The sequence below is a fragment of the Rosa chinensis genome, chromosome 6 (genome assembly GCF_002994745.2).
Source record: "Rosa chinensis cultivar Old Blush chromosome 6, RchiOBHm-V2, whole genome shotgun sequence".
NCBI classification, from domain to species: Eukaryota; Viridiplantae; Streptophyta; class Magnoliopsida; order Rosales; family Rosaceae; genus Rosa; species Rosa chinensis.
In genome coordinates this window covers 61,577,125-61,592,676 of record NC_037093.1, presented here as the reverse complement: position 1 = coordinate 61,592,676, position 15,552 = coordinate 61,577,125, and the positions used below count along the sequence as shown (strand labels likewise).

General features: G+C 37.8%; 2 protein-coding genes and 1 non-coding gene across 7 annotated transcripts; 2 read left to right on the top strand and 1 right to left on the bottom strand.

Annotated features, from left to right (window-relative positions):
- Positions 1–3: 3 nt before the first annotated feature.
- On the bottom strand, positions 4–2,810 carry LOC112170205 (phosphatidylinositol transfer protein 3). 3 transcript variants are annotated; one of them, XM_024307404.2, is made up of 6 exons: positions 2,598–2,810; positions 1,940–2,057; positions 1,567–1,743; positions 1,392–1,490; positions 1,057–1,302; positions 4–589 (listed from the first exon to the last, which is right to left on the bottom strand). In XM_024307404.2, the coding sequence occupies exons 2-6, from the start codon at positions 2,000–2,002 to the stop codon at positions 290–292; spliced, it is 885 nt and encodes a 294-aa protein (XP_024163172.1). In that variant the 5' UTR covers positions 2,003–2,057; positions 2,598–2,810; the 3' UTR covers positions 4–289. The 3 variants fall into 3 exon arrangements, with proteins under 3 accessions (XP_024163172.1, XP_024163174.1, XP_024163173.1); XM_024307406.2 differs by lacking the exon at positions 2,598–2,810 and adding an exon at positions 2,339–2,502; XM_024307405.2 differs by lacking the exon at positions 2,598–2,810 and adding an exon at positions 2,175–2,332.
- Positions 2,811–10,701: 7,891 nt separating this feature from the next.
- On the top strand, positions 10,702–15,212 carry LOC112170202. 3 transcript variants are annotated; one of them, XM_040507771.1, is made up of 5 exons: positions 10,702–10,963; positions 11,715–11,776; positions 11,874–13,865; positions 13,982–14,069; positions 14,327–15,212. In XM_040507771.1, exons 1-5 carry the CDS (start codon positions 10,852–10,854, stop codon positions 14,977–14,979), a joined length of 2,907 nt encoding a protein of 968 aa, XP_040363705.1. In that variant the 5' UTR covers positions 10,702–10,851; the 3' UTR covers positions 14,980–15,212. The 3 variants fall into 3 exon arrangements, with proteins under 3 accessions (XP_040363705.1, XP_024163166.1, XP_040363706.1); XM_024307398.2 differs by having other exon boundaries at positions 10,703–10,963; positions 14,333–15,212; XM_040507772.1 differs by lacking the exon at positions 11,715–11,776 and having other exon boundaries at positions 10,826–10,963.
- TRNAT-AGU lies at positions 15,191–15,264 on the top strand. The gene has a single exon. It is a non-coding gene; the product is annotated as a tRNA-Thr (tRNA).
- The last annotated feature ends 288 nt before the right edge of the window (positions 15,265–15,552 follow it).

Below are 15,552 nucleotides of genomic sequence, written 5' to 3'. Positions count from 1 at the left end.
ATATGAACGACAATATCAGATGAATAACAATGTATACATCGTGCAAAACTACCATCTTCAAGCATTTCATGATAAACAATTAACAGTTGTTAAGTACTAATAAAATTATACTCGATTGCTTTTCTGTCTTTGAATGGCCATGTAGCCTCTAAACACTGTCCCAGGATACACCTGCAAGAGAGGTTCTGCACGGAACTTAATAAAATCTGATAGCTCATGTTAGTTTACCGTCTCTCTCAGTTAAACCACCTCACTTATTCTAATATACTAAGGTTATCGGCGTGACACATCAACTAGCTGCCGGCGTGAGGCACGCTGGTTCAGGAGCTACCTCAGCTCCAGAATGGCCATTGCTAGCATGATGTAACTTGTTATCACAGCCCCAAAAGGCAGCTGATTTCACATCATCTTGAGTCATTAATTTTGAGAACTCCTCGTGGTCATACTCTAGAATGGCTTTTCCTCCAAACTCAGTAGGGAGATTTTCCTCATCAAAATAGTGTTTCATAAGCTCCACGCTGTCTTTCTTCTTCGGGTAAACAAACTTTACTTTGTGGAATGTTTTGTTATCCAAGAAGTACTTGACAATCTGCATGAACATAAGGGTAATGTAGCAAAGTCATCAAATAACAGCAAAGGGCAATGAAATAAAACAGATATCTCAAATGAATGTCTATCACCAATTTGAATGATTTCATGATTATAACTGTTATTCGACCTTCAATTGTAGAGCCAAAAAGAAAACAAAGGCAGGAAAACAGGAAGCAACTCCAAAATTTTAAGCTAGTAAACTAGGTTCGGCTGCAAAAAATCATCAAATTCATGAAAACTTCTAAATTATTAATTATAGGAAGTAGAAATTAGGATACAAATATAGTCTGAATATCAGAGGCAAACATCATCACTGTTAACACCACATGTACATTCACTGGTCTTTCCTACATGATCTTCAATGGCACTGTCCAGGGTTAGCAGGCTCTATACAACCATTAATTCTTGTTGCAAATGATTTTCAATGGAGTTGTGAAAAGCAAATAAGAAGAATAAAGCTCAAACCTTCCAAAATGCTTCAAAAATCCGTGGAGGGTTGTAGAGAAACGCCACGGCTAGCCTCTCAGGATAGTGGTTCTGTAAAATATTGATGGTATCGCGTGCTGATTTGACAGGCACAGAAGTATTCAGTGTCCACCCAGTAAAGTCTATCAACCAAGCCATTTGTTCCTGACCCTCTGGAAGATTAAAGACTGCATTCTCTATAAGATACACCAAGTGCCGCATGTTATTGTCTAATGACATTGTGTTCTGCAGCATTTGTAGAAGCATTAATTTTCAGCTTAAGTAATGAAAGCCAAAGGTATTAGTAATATGAATTTGATAACAACCCACTCTACCTGCATTGCTGGTCTCAATATCAGAACAGTCCTCCCATGACGGTCACGAAAATTTGCTCTATAAACTTTTCCAGTCTCGCCTTCAACTGCAACTTCAGGCTGACCATACAAAATAGTCAGTAAAACTTGAATCATAGACAGAGAGAAATATCTAAGATATGGAATGAATTCTTACCCAACGAATTTCCTCAGGCTTATAAGTCGACCTCCATTTGAGTGATTCTTCCAACATTTTCTTCGACTTGTCTACATTCCCATTCCGCGCATCCAAGTACCTCCTGAAGCACGCATCAGTACAGAACTGCAAACTACGGCCTGATAGGGGTCCAATTGCAGCCTTTAGCTCGTTGATCTGCATTCATTTGCACATATATTGACGTTTCTAAATTGTGGTCTAAAACGTTTGCAATCAAATGGTAGTAGCCTCATCTAACAAGCATTTATTTGCTTTTCACCATTAACTATCAAATAATTAAGACATGTTCAAAACAAATAAAGAAAAGAAAAATATATAATAACTATCAAATAAGAAACTTGCGATTAATTACCTTCACCTCAGGCTGCAGTGAATCATTCTCCTGATGATGAGACTTTCCCCAGTAACCAAACATGGTCACGAATCGCTCAGTATCACAACCTCCTCGTAACTCACTAGTTCAACTTCAGCTGGGAAATTACACAGCACACAACAACATATCAGCTCCTTAAAACAAGTACCTCAAATATCGTAACAACTAAATTTAAGGTCCAAAACAGATAAACCGAATGGCAGTAAAATAATACTTGTTAAGATCGGTTCCACCAATCAAATACAAAACTACAAATGCAGATCGATCCACCAACTCCAGAGTTGCAGGAAAAAAAAAACAATAGATAAAAGAAAGATCAATCACGCAAATCGCGTCGCCTCGATAAAACTACCGGAAGGTAAGCGTGATTCAACTAACCCTGAATTCCAAGAAAGAAATGACATTGGACGGCACAAATAAATGAACAAGCTTGACTCTTGAGTCGTGATGGGCCCCCGGAAAATGGAAGCCTCTGTTTGTCTCTACTAAATAGAAAAGCACCCTTCCTAGTCAAAAAGGTGGGTGTTCCATTTTTCCCGAGCTCAAATAATTTCTTGACTTTTATTAAAGTGATCTAGAAGAATATATCACAACAAACCCAGAAGTTATAAAATAAAAAAAATAAAAATTTAATTACCTGAAGAAAAGTAGTCTATGGGTGAAGCTGTGAGGCTGCAACCATGGCGAAGAGAGAGAGAGAGTGATTTGTTGTTCACGAAAATGTCGTGAAAAAACACGGGAGAGAGAGAAAGAGAGCGAAAGAGACCGAGTTTGGAGCTGTTGGTGTCTGTTTGTTTCGGCAGCTCCAGATATTTAGGGCACAGACTGTGCTTTGCTGACGGCACTGCTAGTACCACCGCCTGTTCTTGTTTTAAGCAACGACAGGCGGCCTGAGAGACCTCCACGTGTTATGTGAAAAGCATCACGTCTAAATGGAAAACGCGAGGTAAGTACGTTTGTCTCCTCGAGCTAGCTCGTGTGTTGTGTGTGTCAGAGTCTCCGAGCGAATCAGTAAGTAAATCAATCTTGGTTTTGCCCAACCTACGTGGCGGATTGTGAGTGGGACATTGAACAATCGATCTCTTTTTCTTTTTTTCCTTTTTAATTAAATTTTAGAACAAATTCGGTTGTATATTTTTTCTGGCCAAATACTATATTGCAATGTGCCAATATTCTCACGTCGGTTTTCTTGTGTATTATAGTAAGATATAAAATTTGTTGATGTTTTCCTTCTTTTTGAGTAAGTTTCACGTCGAAAATGAAGTTTTCAAGTATTAAAACTTTTCAAAACAAGTCGATAAAGATATAAAACAATAACAGTCTACTTTGCCTTTCTAGAATGTGTTAATGGAAATGAGAGTTGGCCATTTGCTTATAAAGGAAAAGTACAAGTGGTGGAGGACTGGAGGGGTCTTGCAAGTAGCAAGTGCCAAGTCAATTTTCTGCCCACTTTAGACTAAAGAGACTCCTTTCAGCAAAGAAAGTAGAAACAAAACGAAGGACTTCGATAACCACCACCCATCAAAAGTTTGGCACAACAATAATCAAAACGTACATGTTGGTCGACATGAATTAAAAATGAGAAATCTTTGATTCATATATTTTATATGGATGACTTTGATACAATAATCAAAAACGTACATGTTAGTCGACATAAATTAAAAATGAGAAATCTTCATATATTTATATGGACGACTTTGATTTCTCCTCCTCACATATTCTACCAACTTGGAAATGATAGAGGAAGCCACAGTGAAGAGAAACCCACTTGACCAGAATAGGATTATGTGGAAAAACAACAGCCTTGCTGCAAATAGAAACGGAAAAGAGGTAGCAAAGTATATCCTTTACGCAAACCCAGCACCAGAATTCTAGGCTGCTTTGGGTCTACACTCCTCAGAATCAGGTCAAAGTATCTACTATGACGGGATTCGTGCTGCGACTGAACTGATGAAGGCTTGGGAGAATGACTCGAAGACACAGCTTATACCACAAAGAGGAAATGAGGAGCATAGCAGGGTAGAGGCTGCAGAGCAAAGAGACCGAGCAACCAGGCTGTTAGCAGCAAAAGAAACCATTTAACAAAAACTAAAACCCACATTTCAATAAATTTTTCAGAAAATGGGCAATTCAAATCATTCTTGGAACAATTCAGTAATGCTCATAGCAATAAAGGGATCCAGGTGGGCTCAAACCAGGCACTTTAACCAATGAGCTTTTGCCTTTTGGATCCATGGATTGAAAACAGCAGTAACAAGCCAAACAATTTGAACACAAATGAATAACTCAGCATACGAAATAACCACCCAAAAATGTAGGCAGTCAAAATCAGTTTGTATGTAATAACAATGACAGTAAGAATGTTGATATTACTTCAAAATTCTTATAACAGCCACAGTAAGAATGCTGTCGGTCAAAATCTATCCTCAAAATTTACTAGGTACAAGTCATTCAAACTCAATAGTGCTCTAATTACTTGGCGATTATTATTCTGATATTGCAGGCACCTTATATGGAGCATGAGAAAACCTTCAGATAGATAAAGTGACAAACCACATGAGTACAGTTCCAGAACTTGCCATTTACATTGATCTCAAAAACTCAAAAGCAATCTCCCCCAAAGACCACATTGCAGAATGAAACGACTTCAGAAGATATAGAAAAGATTTTCTCGCCCTGAACCTTCCCCAAAATGTTTGCTCAAAACCAACTATAAGGGTCACTCGCACCAGTGCAATTATAGCACATACTTCCGTAATATATCTCAATAACAGAACAATTGCAGGGCTGACAAGTAGAATGTGGCAAAACTTAGTATAGATCAATATGAAAATCAGGAAGCCGTTCCAAATAGAATAAGCTAGCAGTTTACCCACCGATTACATAACGTCCAACTGAGATAGACTCAGATCAGGACCCATTTAATAAAGATTTCACAAATCATCAAAACAAAAATGTACAACGAAATTCTACAACTGTCTAACCTTCCAATTTATAATTCTTCATCCTCACTCAATACAAACCACGAAAAAAGGGGTATTGACAGGAGGAACATACTACAACCATAATACTTCAATATTCCATCGACCATTTCTTCTGTGCTTACAGACATTGATGCTTCAAATTGGCTGTACAGCATATGAAACAAACTACAACGCTACCTTCCCAAATAACATGGAACATATCACTACTCTGAGTACTACTCTCTACACATCAACACCTAGTGCCTCCACATCCTCACAACAAAACAAAAACTACCAGCTACAGTAATTACTCATTGAAATGCAAATAATTGACAAAGGCACTCTAGCTCAGATACTGATCAATTAACTATCATTAATGAAAGAATTGCAAACTAGAATCAAATGGATCTCAACTATGATTTTTCTGTTGATCGTGAACAAGTGATAGAGCTGAGAATGGGGGAACGGCGCTGGAGCACATGATAGCAGGTTCACTATATTGTATTATTGGATACGAAAGCAAACAAGTTAAAAGCTGGTGAGTCAAATGTTTTCTTTCTCATGTCACTGGAGGGGGAAAACTATGTGATCTTTCTGTGCAAGAACTTTATAAGGTGATATTGGAATGCTAGTTACCAATGCAGCATTTGCAGTGATCAAACCAATTCCTATAGCTTCACACAGGGTTTACAAGTATAGAATTAGTATCTTAAATGCCAGGCGTTAAAAGAATCCTAACCGGTTTTCAATGGAGTAACAAATGAAACTTAATACCTCCTGCATTGAAATCGAGATGGCCAGTCAAATTCTGCAGTTAGTGCCGGTTCAATAGCCAAATTGACTAAGGCAACCATAGACTAAAATGTGGTGTGTGTGTGTGTGTGTGTGAGAGAGAGAGAGAGAGCACGCAGAAGAGGAGGAAGAGCCGGACCAAAAAAAAACAACAACTCCGTGCCATCTCCCTCCCCAAAAACCCGAAAAGTGTAAATTTATTAGGGCATTTTGACCTGCCATGCAAGCGCACCTGTCATGGCAAAGGTCTCCTACACATTTTAACAGATTATATATACCTTCCTTCGATTATCCTACCTCCATGGCTCCATCATCTTCAAGATTACATGATTGAAACAAGATTTTGCAACAACCATACAATTCTACAAAACAGTCATCATATCAATCAACATCCACCGTTGCTCCGCCGCACCGATCCAATTAGCGAAGGCTAATTGTCTGAAATTAAAAACGATGCGAAAAATTAAGAACGAGATCAAGAAGCTTAAGAATCAATTTGAATACAAGAAAAGTAATGAGATTTCCATTACCTTGTGGCTTTCATGAGGTGAAGATTCTTGATTCTTTCTGGCCTGAAACAGCGAGACGACGAGGACGAGGACGACGATTGGATCTGACGAGATCCGGTACCGAAACTCCAAGCCTGAGACGAAAGGGTCGGGTCGAATTCGAAAAGGAGAATTGGAGAAGGAAATAGCTGGCTGCAAGAAGAAGAGATGTAGAAACGAGAAGGCGATGGAAGGGTTAGATGAGCCTGAAAAAGAAACGGTTAGGTTTGAGGAGGGCGGGGTTGATCTATTTATATTGGAAAAATCGACAGTTATTGTGACTTGGCCGAAGAAATATCGACGGATCTTATGCGAAGAACGTTCTGGATATTAGACAGATATTTTTCTCAAAAATTTCCTGGGCTGGGCCTCCCAGCAAGTTTCTATACAGGCCCACGTTAATTTTTATTTATTTATTATTTTTAGAGAATTTTAGTCTAAAATTAACTAAATATTAAATTTATTTTGAAATAAGTAGTCTTTTGCCTCCTAGAGCGGCACTGTTCATAGCACTGTTTTCCTGAAAGGACGGTTTTGCCCTTTTTTTTCTTAGTGATTTACGGCTTGCCATTGCATATGTGTGTTTTAACTGTTTTTGCCCCGATAGAAGAGTTGTGGTCAGACCAAAAACAAAACGAAGAAAAAGAAAAGTGATTGTCGTGTTTGAGCAGAAAGCGAGAGGATGGTATCTAGTTTTGTTTTGATAAGGTCGAATTTGTAGCTTGAGGGGTGCAAGTTCGTAAGCTTTCTCTTTTCTGCTGCTATTGCTTTCGTTAGTTTTTGTGTGGTTTGATTGGGTCTTTTGTTGTCGGCGGTTTTGAATTTTTATGGGTTTTTGATTGGGTCTTTTGCTGTGAGGAAGAAGAAGACCTGCGCTATCTGCTATATCCTTTAAGTATATAGGCGTATCGAGCTTCAGCTTCGCTGTTCTGTGTGATCAAATTTTGCCATCGACGTCAACCATCGTGAAAGCTTGGTGGGATTTCGATTTGGTACCAACACACTCTAAGCTGATTTTCTTGAATTGGTTTTTTTTTTTCCTTCCAGTTTTCTAGCTATTATAATCGGTGTTGTTTCTTTTTGTTTTTTATCCAGTGCTTTGCATTTTGAGTGGTTCGAGTTTATGAGTTATGACGAGAAGATTGGGTTGAAAACAAATAGAATAGGTGTGGTATTTGATTGTATGTATTTTTGTTTAATTGGTTAGCTGAAAATTGTGTTTGTTATGATTGGGCTCTAGCGTCAGACTTCAAATAGTATAGCTCCAGTTAGTGAATTGGTTGTGTATCAGCATTCTTACTTTCTTCCTTTTGAAAATGAAGCATTCTATATGAACTATCACAGAAAGATTTATGTATGAATTGTTCATTTAATTAATACTTTTTAATTCAATTTTCAGACTACCAACTCAACCACGATCGAGAGATAAAGAGATTGGGTTTTTTTCCTGCGGTTCTGGAAAAGAAAGGACAAGAGGAGAAATTTAATCCCAAGGTTTGAGAGCTTTTGTTATCTGGGTTTTGTTTGTCTTTTGTTAAAGTTTGTATTTTTTTTTTTTTTTGCTGAGAAGTTTGTTAGGTATTTGAATCACTGTGGTTGATGATTTTTGTTCATTTGAGTCATTATGTTTGATTGTTTGGTATCCGAGTTGTCAAAGTTTATGCATTTGATTGATCGTGGGTAGTTTGGCAAACTGCTTCTCTGTACCATTTGGTTCACACAACAGCTCTCTCTCTCTCTCTCTCTCTCTCTCTCTCTCTCTCTCTCTCTCTCTCTCTCTCTCTCTCTCTCTCTCTCTCTCTCTCTCTCTAGCTTCTGGGCACAGTTTTTACTGCCTATGCTTTCTGTTTTTAAAAAAGGCTCGGTTTTTAACACCTCCCCATTGTTTCAAAAGCCATTTTGCACCACTCTATTGCAAATGGGTGAGTTCCTTTCATCAACATTGTATTACCGCGAGGGTCTTTTATAGAGATATTTCAGTTTAGATGGTAATTAGATCATAGAAGAGAGAGCCAGCTTAGATATCACTCATCATATTCTGCAATTATATAGTTTTCAAGGTGAGAACTCTATGTTTCCCATTTTTTATTACTGTTTGTTCTGTTTTTCGTGCCTTCTAACTCACATTTTGTGCTTGCTATTTGCTAATGATGATTTTGGGCTTGGATTTCGAAATTTATTTTTAACTTTTTATTGAGAAGTGATCGGCTTAAATATGTAGTTAAAGTGATATCAAGAGAATCATTAATCCTTCAGTTTGTGATTTAAGCAAACTATATAACCTGTGAAAAAAATGAGGGATTAACCACTTTGATTACCAGCTATCAAAAGAAGCATTAGTGTTTTTTGTCAACCGAATCTTAATTGGAATGAAACAAATTAGCAACTGAATTAGTTTTATGTTCATGATTGAAATGGTCATTTTTATATATTCTGACGTTGTTTGCTGGATTTGATTTCTGTAGTGTTTTATATGGTCCCTTCACTTTGCTCATTATAGATGTGGATACCAATTTAAACCTGGAATAACTGACAGCTAGCATATTTTGAATACCTCAGCTAGCATTTAGAAGTGCGTAAGGATTTCTTTCTTTAATACCACATGTATTCTGTAAGACCTTTATTGCTGTGGATCGTTCGTCGTACTGTTTGTTTAGATTTTGGTGAAAGATGTCATGAGATTGAATCAAGTTTCTATGATTAATGAATCAATACACACTTTGATTTTTATTTTATTTTATGTGCTTTCCTTTTGATCAAATTCCTACTTCCGAATCTGTGTAATCATCTATTGACCATAAAGATCCAATCTTGCCTTGTGTGTTTTGATGGCTTCATAGGTTTTGTTCGCCCTAATTAGTTTGAGTAATTATCTGGAGTAGATTTATTTATTCAAATGTCCTAAATAGGAGACTTCGATTTTTCATAACTGCTTGAGAAAAGTTGTCCTGATATTTCTTTTTTTGAGTCTATCGTTCCTGTGATTATAAATTACTCTTTGTCAAGATTGCATTATACTTGGACATGGTCTACGTAGTAGATTAAGGAAGTTGAATTCAAGAGAGAGTTGCCTCCAGGTGAGATAATGATAATGCCGTTGAATGTAACTGTTGGACAGCTAAAATAGGAGGCTGAGAGTGTCCTAAAGGATGCATATTAACAGTTTGTGGTGAAGAAAATCAAAAGCCTGAAGGAATCAGATTATATGAAAGTATTTTCTGAACAGTTCAGTTGGGGACAATTTGTCTCTCTTCACATAAATACTATTCGGATTAATGTAATATAAGGTATTTTATCAGTTTGATCAAGAATATAGTCATTTTCAATTATATTTTTCATTATTGTAAACTATTACCAATAACAAATCCCGCGGCAAAGCGTGGGTGCCATTGCTAGTCATTGATGAAATACGGTGGGCAAGGCAAGAGAGGCTAAATGTGGGCAAAATCATGTAAGACTAACATGGGCATGGGCTGCATGGCAAGTGAGGCTAATAGTGAGTATGCTCACATCTATGCAAGCAAGACTCATAATATTCATGTCTAGTGAGGTTAACGCTACCTCCTTAAGAGAGATTAAACACACTAAAAGATATCGTATGCTGTTTCAATTATGTAGGAACCAACCTAGGATGTTTCTCTAAAAACAAAAATTGTCTAAGACCCTCAATCCCTACTCAAAATATGGAATGTACTTATTTCCCCACCCCTAAATGATTATTTTTTTTAAAAAATGAAGATTTTAAATAATTTTAGAACTGACACAACTCAAAAATCTCAACTTGTTTAAGGATATCTCTATTTGTGTTTAATCCAAACTCTAGGTTACTTGACTTAGTGGTAATAGAGTTCAATTAGAAGAATCTAGAGATTCTCTTTCCTTGTATGATTCTAACTCTATGCATTGTAAATTTGTAATCCTCTATATAAAGAGGCCCCTATTATCAATGAGAATACACAGCGATTATCTCTCAATTTCTGATTCCCTAAAACATATCTGAATTTTTTATTTATCATAATTTTAAAAATTTACAAACCGAGAAATCATTAAAAATATTAAAAAATAGAGTCAACAGTTTTTACGATCAGTCATTTGTACCAGGTCTTCCAATCATCTTTTACCGATAACTTGAAATGTAGATTGTATGAATCATCATAAATCGTGAGGGAAACACAAAATGGGCAGAGACTTCTGTCCATCGAAAGATGAAGATACTCATTGAAAACTAAGCAAAAGTTGCGCATAGACAAGTTTGGAAGAGAAGCACTTTGAAAACCCTGCTCTTGCTTAGATTGAAATGTAAGTCAGGCATACGATCACAAACATAGAGAGAATGAGAGCTAAACGTTCACTTCAATCTTTCTATGATATGATAAAAGAATCTTCCAACACTGTTTACTTTAGTTTTGGAATGGACTTCCCACCTCAACCACAATTTCAAGTAATAGAGCATTACCTCTCATCTCTCTCCCTATATGCAAACGAATTTACTACCAAAAACACAATGTACAAATTTGTTGCTCAAGTATTGTTGAGACAATAATGAAACAGAGTTGAAGCTGCAGGTCTGCACTGCTGCACACACAACATGGCGAAGAGATCAGATTTTGCGCAAAAGCTGCTGGATGATCTTCGGGTTAGGAAGGAACGAATGGCTGCACCAGCGCAGAGCTCAAACCGTTCAAACGCAATGGCTATAGGTAAGTATATATTTAACCTCCTAAAACTTGTCCTGGTCATTATGAAATGAAGAAGATATGAGCGTTTAGAATTTCCTCATTACCAATTCAAAGAGCATGAATTAGGGATGCACTTAAAGACTGAAATAAAAAATTCATGAGAACTATGATTCTTGTGCACTGAGTGCAAGCAATAGTTAAAAAAGCATAGTTAAAGAAGTGTATAAGGATCACTTGAAAGAACAAACACAATATTTAAGAAAAGAATCTAGTTCTTTGTCCTTTTATTCAAAGAGTCTGCATGTGAAAGCGCTGCAAAAGTACCTTCACTTGTAGAAATTGCATTGTTGTTCTGAAAACTATGACATATTTGTTGTTATTTGTCCCTGCAGCAAATTAAATTTAAAACTACACTAACTAAGACCCTCATATTATCTGTTTAACTTTCATACTTGAAAATTGAAATTTTTTCAAGACGATTAGGAAAATGGGTGTCAGATGGTAAGTTTGATCTAAACTGATTAGACAGAACATAGTGGTAGACCATTGCTTCTCCTGTTTTACTCACAAACTAAAGATGGATAGACGAAAAATGATCGATTTTGTTTTGATCAAATGAGATATATTTCCACTTTAGGACCGATGAAGGCGCAAAACAGTACACTTGAACTGACATCTGCGGAGGTCAAACGGTTATGTATGATTTATAGCTAGAGAATATATATATATACTTAAATTGATTCCTATCGCACTCTATGATGTCTTCATACAGATGCATATGCTTATTCCAAGCAAACTTATAGAGGATCAAGGGATACAAAAACCCATGGAATAGTAAGAGATCATACTTAAAATTGCTGCAATCTGATTATTATTAAAGCAGATGGAATGAAATTAATTTTGTCTCCAAATGTTTTTTCCACTCTTGTAGACTAGTTCCAGAACTGGGAACCCCCAGAGCAGGTCAACTGGAAGTAGTAGAACACCTATTCGTCAAGAAGCTTCAAACCAAATGGTTGCTTATGGGAGAGGTGGGAACTCAGGACAAATAGTAGATCTTTCCATGGCCTTGGCTTTTGCACTTGAGAATGGAGCCACAAAACTCACCAGAACAAGTTCATCAAGCAAAAGTTCAGTGATGGGGTTTCTGAATCAAATTGGTAGGGGATCCATGGACTTCAACAAAATGGAAAGAAAGGGAAATTTCAACATGTACTGGGGTTCAAGTAGTCAGTTCCCTAACCTTTCAAGTTTCCATATAGAAGAAATATCCAGAGGGGCACAGAAACTAAACCAGATCCTTAGAGCTTGCTCCAATGGTGTTAATGTTGATAAGTTTTCAATAGAGATCGGGAAGGAACTGTTTAAAGGGGCCATGGATTTGGAAGAGTCCTTGAGAATGCTTGTGAACCTGCAGGAAGCTTCAGAACATATGACCACCTCCCAAAGGAAAAGTCGGATCACATTGCTAGACGAAGATGAAGATGGTGAAGACCAAATAGAAGAACAAAAGCAACTGGCTCTGCCAAGGTTTTCCTTTGACAAATCAACTAGACATGCTCGTAAAATCCAAGAAGTAGGAAGGATGGCCCTCAAGCCGAAGATGGCAGCTCTGACTTACCCCACAGGAGGTAGTACGGATGAGAAGCAAGGCAGAGAGACAGCAACCTCAGTTTCTCGCAGGCATTCAGTCGGCTATATCCCTGATGTCAAAAATCCATCAAAACAGTCAGACCAGAAAGTGTCTAAACCAAAAAAAGATAGGATTCCAAATGTTATTGCAAAGCTGATGGGCCTGGATGAGCTTCCCAAAAATGAAAACGCAAAATCCACTACCACACAGAAAGACAACATCCCCAAGAAACCAAGAGAAAGGGGAGCTACAATAGGGCACACAATGCAGGAAAGCAGTAGAATTGTTGGCGTTAAGACCAAAGATGGTGAGAATCTGGTATCCACAAGTAGACAGAAAGTGGTAGAAGGCAATAAGAATCCATTGATGCAGAAAAACACTGCTTTTCTTCTGCAAGCAGAAAAGGTCCTGCCTGCCAACAACAATGTTGGCCTTGAGATGGTTATTCATGATGGAAAACAATCCTCAAAAGACTTGATGGGAATAAAACCTGTGACAAGATCAGGAAAGACAACCACCATGAAAACAGATAAGCAGCAAAGTGCCCAATTCAGACGGAACAGCAGTAAGGATAATCACGAAAAAGAAAGAAAGCAGGATACTATGAGGTCTGAGGAACAAAAGTTGCAGGTAAGAAAACAACAAGGTACTGAGATGGTATCCAAGAGTACATCCAACAAGGCAGCAAAGCAGCCTCACACAAGCCAAGCCAGGGTAAATAGAAACAGTATGATAGAAGTTGTTAATGCCGTGCAACCCACAGGAGTTCCAAATGGCACTTACCACGAGAATCTGGTGAGAAGAAAAAGTTCAGCTGAATTGAACATCCATATGAATGATTTTCCTCAAAAGGACTCAGATCAAGAAAATTTAGGCATTCCACCAGCTATGAAGGAGAAAGCTGTTCATCATGTAGCACCCTTACAGAAGGCAAAAACTAGAAGAGTGAATAAAAGTGAAATTCCTCGAAGAGTGGATGAAGTAGTGACCAGAAGAAATGGAACGCTGAATAAGTTGACAAGGCCACCAAAACAATCTATTTTGGAGCAAGTGACACTTAGAACCCATGATAAAGTCAGTGGCCACAGTGGAGCAGAAAAGGGTAGAGCCAGTAGGTTGAAACAAGCAGAGCCACGCATAGTCAAGTCCAACAAATCAACAGAAAGCACTCGACCACTACATTTGGTACAGAACCTACAGAAAGAAGCTGAGGCTCCTACTTTCTATGGTCGCAATGAAGACGAATTCCGAAGCCTCCGAGAACCAAAAACTCTAGTCCCACATGACAGTGTAAGTTCATCTTCCATAAAACCTGAAAGGTTCTGACTATTAGAGTTAAGCAAGATTCTGTTCATCAATTCAAACTTGGTGGGAACTAACTCGAAGTGTTGTTGATTGTTATGCAGCGTCAAAACTCAGTCTCAGTAGTACCTAACGATCAACATGATCAAATACCAAACTTTGGAGCTGATGAGTGCATTACATCACTTAATGGTAAGTAGAACCTCTGCTTTCAACTGAATTCCTCATCTCACATAAACAAAAACAATTTCTTTTTCCCTTTAAAAAAAAAAAACCTTTTTTTTTTTTTCAAGAACAGTTATAGCTCCATAGAGAGATTACAGATTTTTCTATATCTATTTCAAGTGTCAATCCATGTAGTTCATCAACAAAAGTTAATACATTTCTACATATGAACCTATAAATCAATGCAAGTGGCAACAAATGGTTCAGTAAGTTAATAATGAAAGTTGCAGGAACCCAATCAACCCATGAAGACACCTTGGATATTTCATCCACATTGCAATTGGAGCAACAGAAGCCTTTCAAATGGAGAAAACAAAAGCCACTTACAGAAACTGAAATCCTTCTCAAGCAGATAGTGATCCAGAGCCAACTGTTCCTCAACACAGCAGAGGCACTTTTCAGACTCGAAATCCCTTTCGGAATTCTCCACGCTAGTAGTAGCGACTACAATCATGAGTACAACTACATCACTCATCCCGAAGACATTAAGCTCACATTAGACTGCAGCTACGAGATAATGAAAAGAAAAGGTAAGAGGCAAGAGCTCGCTGTGCATCCCAAATTTGTGAAGGTATCCATAAGCTTCACTCAGGTCCAGTCTCTGGATGAGCTGGTTAAGCAGTTGAGTAAAGACATTGATAAGCTGAAACTGTATGGGAAGAATGGAAAACTGGAATGTGGGGCTGAAGAGTATGTGCCTAGAATGCTTGAATTCGACGTGAATAATAGGGAGCCTGAGCTGAGCTGTATGTGGGATTTGGGTTGGGATGTGACCGTGTTTGGGTTTGTTGAAGTGGATGAAGTTGTTAGGGATTTGGAGAGGGGTGTGCTCGGTAGACTTGTTGATGAGCTTACCAGAGACCTCTTTCATATGTGAGAATTTCCATTACTGCAAAATGAGCAGCAGCAATGCATTTGGTGTATTTGGTTTTTGTAACGGATACATTGATTTTGTCATTGTTGATAGCAGTTAGGATACTGTTTGCTGGAATTCTGGTTCATATACATTGATTTTGTAACTCTGCTTTTGGGTTCATGTACACTGGGATTTTGTAATGTACCACTACTTTGACAGTTTAAAATCAAAGGCTCTCGTAGCTCAGTTGGTTAGAGCACCCGTTTAGTAAGCGGGAGGTCTTGAGTTCGACTCTCAACGAGAGCAAATTTTTATTATTTTTAAAAAAATTGACTAGCGTGTGTTAAGTAGTTAAGTACCGTCTACTTTTTTGGCTTCTGCAAAAGCAACCCAATTAGCCCATTTTGTTCTCAATGTTAAAGGAAGGCACTCTGTGGTTGGATCAGATGCACCAGAAATGCTAAATTATGCTTCTTCTTCTTTTTCCTTTTTTATGAACTATGCTTCCAGAAGAGGCATTAGTGATCAGAGTATCAGACACTCACAATAGAAATTTAACTAGTGACCAAATTCTTACTTGATGGGAAAGTTGAC

Excerpts from the sequence above, each read along its gene's own strand:
- LOC112170205 (XM_024307404.2), bottom strand. The coding sequence starts at position 2,002 with ATGTTTGGTTACTGGGGAAAGTCTCATCATCAGGAGAATGATTCACTG. Across the intron at positions 1,744-1,939 it reads CACTGCAGCCTGAGGTGAAG|ATCAACGAGCTAAAGGCTGC; the intron begins GTAATTAATCGC and ends AAATGAATGCAG. Across the intron at positions 1,303-1,391 it reads TATTGAGACCAGCAATGCAG|AACACAATGTCATTAGACAA; the intron begins GTAGAGTGGGTT and ends CAAATGCTGCAG.
- LOC112170202 (XM_040507771.1), top strand. The coding sequence starts at position 10,852 with ATGGCGAAGAGATCAGATTTTGCGCAAAAGCTGCTGGATGATCTTCGG. Across the intron at positions 11,777-11,873 it reads ATACAAAAACCCATGGAATA|ACTAGTTCCAGAACTGGGAA; the intron begins GTAAGAGATCAT and ends CCACTCTTGTAG. Across the intron at positions 14,070-14,326 it reads GTGCATTACATCACTTAATG|TTGCAGGAACCCAATCAACC; the intron begins GTAAGTAGAACC and ends TAATAATGAAAG.